The sequence below is a fragment of the Oratosquilla oratoria genome, chromosome 2, assembly GCF_046742065.1.
Source record: "Oratosquilla oratoria isolate Oo_2021 chromosome 2, ASM4674206v1, whole genome shotgun sequence".
In the NCBI taxonomy this organism is placed as follows: Eukaryota; Metazoa; Arthropoda; class Malacostraca; order Stomatopoda; family Squillidae; genus Oratosquilla; species Oratosquilla oratoria.
The window spans coordinates 4,968,633-4,973,632 of NC_134778.1; the positions used below are offsets into that span (position 1 = coordinate 4,968,633).

Below are 5,000 nucleotides of genomic sequence, written 5' to 3' on the forward strand. Positions count from 1 at the left end.
TCAAGAACTTTCTGCAGAGAGGCAGGGAGAGTTTTACTGGCGAGAGTATAGCAAAGGATCAGGCAGTGGAGAGCGTGAATGGTTTAGGGTAAAGGTGGGACTTTGTCAGGGATGTGTTATGTCGCCCTGGCTGTTCAATCTATACATGGATGGGGTGGTGAAAGAGGTGAATGCAAGGGTAGTGTGTCAGTGTTTGGAGATGATTAAAGAAAATGAATTAAAGTTGAAAATAAGCCAGTTGTTGTTTGCTGACGACACTGCGCTTGTAGCAGGGTCAGAGGAGGGATTGAGGATATTAGTGGCAGAGTTTGAGAAGGTGTGTGAAAGAAGGAAGCTAAAGATAAATGTGGGCAAAAGTAAGGTGATGAGATGTACAAGGGGAAAGAGCGATAGCAGGCTGGAAGTGAGCATTAAAGGAGAGAGACTGGAGGATGCGGATAGTTTTAGATACTTGGGTGCGAATGTGCAGGAAAGGGAGGAGTGGGAGTGGAGGTAGAATGTAGATTGAGAGAAGCGAGTAAATGCCTTGGTATATTAAAAAGTGTAATGAGAAATAGACATCTGGGAATGGATGCTAAGAGGAGGTTATATGAAGGAGTTATTGTACCGACAGCACTGTACGGGGCAGAAACATGGAACATAAGAGAGGAGGAGAGGAGTTTGAATGTGTTTAAGATGAAATGTCTGAGAAGTATGATAGAGGTTATTAGGCTAGATAGGGTGAGAAATGAGGAGGTGAAAAGGAGAACAGGGGTGGAAAGGGAGTTGCTAGATAGGGTTAATGAAATAGTATTAGGATGGTCTGGACACATGGAAAGAATGATTGAAGAAAGATTAGTAAAAGAGGTGTGGAAGGCAGAGATGGAAGGAGGGAATATGAGGGGGCGACCAGGGATGAGATGGATGAATGGGATAAAAGGGGCATTAAAAAAGAGAGGAATGTCTGTTAAGGAAGAACGGAAGAGGACAGAAGACAGGGGTGAATGGAGAAGGGTTGTGTATGGATGATGCTGTGATGCATGAGGGAGAGTGTGTGGGGAATGGGGGGGTGAGAATGTATGTATGAGAAATAATTTGACGCAGCCCGAAGGGATTTCTCCCAGTCTTCCCCTTTTCTGCATGAGAAGATGGAGAGGGGGGGTCGCCGAATTAATGAAGTGGCCTTGCTGTGGATGTGCTGTGTCTTACGACACTGCTTGTAACCCAGGGCAGTGAACAGGATGCAGGGATGACCCGTCATCCAGGAGGTGCCAAGATGAGAGGCAGTGAAGGAGGCTGGAGGGGTGTAGAATATGTAGAGGATGAAATGGGTGGGAGTGGTTTCTATGCCTTTTTTTTTTTGGCTATCCCCGTGTAAAGGGGAAAAGCCTTTGCTATATGTATGTATGTATGTGTGTGTGTGTGTGTGTGTGTGTGTGTGTGTGTGTGTGTGTGTGTGTGTGTGTGTGTGTGTGTGTGTGTGTGTGTGTGTGTGTGTGTGTGTGTGCGAATGTGTGTGTGTGTGTGTGTGTGTGTGTGTGTGTGTGTGTGTGTGTGTGTGTGTGTGTGTGTGTGTGTGTGTGTGTGTGTGTGTGTGTGTGTGTGTGTGTGTGTGTGTGTGCGTGTATGAGTTGTGTGAAAGTAGGGTTGGATAGGGCGATTTGGTCCTTCAGCTATAAATGGTAGGATCATTACGTAATTGTCTTATAAACGATTATCAAGGAAATTACACTTCTTAATTACTTCTTATTATGAAATGTCGCCTTCAGTTACTTGTGATAATTTCATTATTCAAATTAACTTTCCTTTTATGAAAAAATATACAAATGGGAACCTAGCCTTTTCTTCTACCAGAAAATTATATAGTGAATAATTGTTGTAATAAATGAGTTCGATTACTTGCATATGTATTAATTTATTTGTTTATATTTCTTAATTATATCTGTTATGATTCATTCATTTGTTTGTTTATAAAACTACTTATTAATATACTTACTAATCTACTTGGTTCCAAGTTATTTATATCTCTACATATTTACTCTTGATATATCTATTATTCATTTGTTCATGTATCAATCTGTTCAATCATTTATAGAAATAATCTATTGACATATTCGGATATCTAAAATAACACAACAGCAAGAATTTTGGTTAAATATTATTTTATGTATATCTTCTTATATGCTTATATTTTATTATCATCTATTTTATCTTATCTTTTCATAATTCTATTCAATTAATTTTATTCACTTCATTTGTTTTATTTTATTTATATTATATTTTCCTTATTCCATTTCATTTTATTTTATTTTATTCAATTAATTTTATTTTATTTGAGTCTAACTTAATTTCATATTATTTTATCTTTTCATATTTTTATTAAATTAATCCTATTTACTTCGTTTGTTATATTTTATTTATAATATGTTTTCCTTGTTTCATTTCATTTTATTTTATTTTATTTATTTTATTTTATTTTATTTTATTCTATCTTAATTTCACATTATTTTATTTTTTCATATCTTTATTGAATTAATCCTACTTACTTCGTTTGTTACATTTTATCTATATTTTATTTTCCTTGTTTCATTTAATTTGATTTGATTTTATTTAAATAATTTTATTTGATTTTATTCTATCTTGCTACATTTTACTTATATTATTTTACTTCTCTTCCATTTCATGAATTTAATCTATGATTCCTATTTTTCTATTTACTTCGTTTGTTATACTTTATTCATAATTTATTTTCCTTGTTTCATTTCATTTTATTTGATTTCATTTAATTTATTTTATTTTATTTTATTATATCTTGATTTTATAATATTTTATATTTCCATGTCTTTATTCAATTAATCATATTTACTTCGCTTATTACATTTTATCTATACTTTATTTTCCTTGTTTCATTTCATTTTATTTGATTGTATTTAAATTATTTTATTTTATTTTATTTAAATTATTCTATTTTATTTTATTTTATTCTATCTTGCTACATTTTACTTATATTCTTTTACTTCTTCTTTTCCACTTCATGAACTTATCTATCTATGATTTCTATTTATCTCAACAGGTGAAGAATCGCGGGCTGTGCACAGCGGGGGGAAAGGACTGATGTCCCTTGGGACGTCTTCGTGTGCCCAGCTGGTGTTTGTTTGTGTCATATTTCTGTGTGCCCGGCAGACGAGAAGTTGGCACTGATAACCTGTGTGTAGATATTTGTATGTGTATATGTATACATTTCTTCAAGTATTGGACGATACTCTTCTTATGGTAAGTACAGAGTGTTTGTTTATTATCATTGTTGCATGACGTTTCGTCTATTGACTTTCCCCAAGGAAAAATATCTATAGACGAAACGTCAGGAATAAACGCTTCTATTTCAATCCATGTTTCCTTAGCCGTGTTTATGCAACTTGTTCACATTGATTTTCATTATCATTGTTGTTGTTTTTCTTTTTCTTTTTGTTATTGTTGTTGTTGTTATTATTATTATTATTGTTATTATCTTATTATTATTATTATTATTATTATTATTATTATTATTATTATTATTATTATTATTATTATTATTATTATTATTATTATTATTATTATTATTATTATTATTATTATTATTATTATTATTATTATTATTATTATTATTATTATTATTATTATTATTATTATCATCATCATCATCATCATCATCATCATCATCATCATCATCATCATCATCATCATCATCATCATCATCATCATCATCATCATCATCATCATCATCATCATTATCATCATCATCATCATCATCATCATCATCATCATCATCATCATCATCATCATCATCATCATCATCATCATCATCATCATCATCATCATCATCATCATCATCATCATCATTATTATATTACCATTATTATTGTTATTATTATCGTTATCATCATTATTATTATTATTATAATTATTATTATTATTATTATTATTATCATTATTATTATTATTATTATTATTATTATTATTATTATTATTATTATTATTATTATTATTATTATTATTATTATTATTATTATTATTATTATTATTATTATTATTATTATTATTATTATTATTATTATTATTATTATTATTATTATTATTATTATTATTATCATTACTGTTATCATTATTATTATTATCATTATCATTATCATTATCATTTATTTATTTATTTATTCATTTACTTATTCATTTATTTATCTATTTATTTATTGTTTCCATAATTAATTTGCTACGCATGTCTTTCTTGATTTATAGTTACAGAATATTCTCTTTTTGGCTTAATACTTTTCTAGTGATATTTTTCACATATGATAAATTGGTAAATATTTAGTTTCGACCATGGGAGCAATATAGCAATAGAAAATGGAATATTAATTTCGTAAATTAAAATGTATCAACGTAATATCCAATTTTGTGTGCGGAAATGAAAAACAAAAAAGGTGCTACAACACATTTCTTAATTAGCGAAGTCGTGTACGACGAATGGTACGCCATGTTTGTTATGGTAGATGCCGACGTCGAAGAAATGAAAGGACGATAAATTCTTCTAAGGTAAACTAAACTAAACTAACCTAACCTAACCTAACCTAACCTGTGTTTAATAAATCATTACCTGCAAATTAGATGTCATCCGGCTCGTCCTCGTTGTCGTCGTCGTGAGAGACGTTGGCGGGCTTTTCAACCGCTCTCTCACCTTTAATTATCTATTGCTATATTCCTCCCATGGTCGAAACTAAATATTTACCGGCTAGGTTAGGTTAGGTTAGTTTAATTTAGTTTACCTTAGACGAATTCATCATCCTTTCATTTTTTCGACGTCGGCATCTACCATAACAAACATGGCGTCCCGATCCTATGCTACAGACTTCGTTCATTAGCATATTTAGCTTGTAGCAAGGTATTTTTATTTTCATTTCCGCACACAAGATTGCATATTACGTTGATACATTTTAATTTACCAAATTAATATTTAATTTTCTATTGCTATATTCCTCCCATGGTCA

General features: G+C 31.0%; 1 protein-coding gene across 3 annotated transcripts in view; it reads left to right on the top strand.

The window, feature by feature from the left end:
• LOC143036805 (uncharacterized) overlaps window positions 1-5,000 on the top strand; it is a 1,429,357-nt gene that overhangs the window by 1,222,007 nt on the left and 202,350 nt on the right. For all 3 annotated transcript variants that reach the window (XM_076204581.1, XM_076204572.1, XM_076204592.1), the window contains exon 9: window positions 3,053-3,252. In XM_076204581.1, coding sequence (XP_076060696.1) covers window positions 3,053-3,180 — 128 coding nt within the window. In that variant the 3' untranslated portion in view covers window positions 3,181-3,252. The remainder of the gene's footprint in view (window positions 1-3,052; window positions 3,253-5,000) is intronic.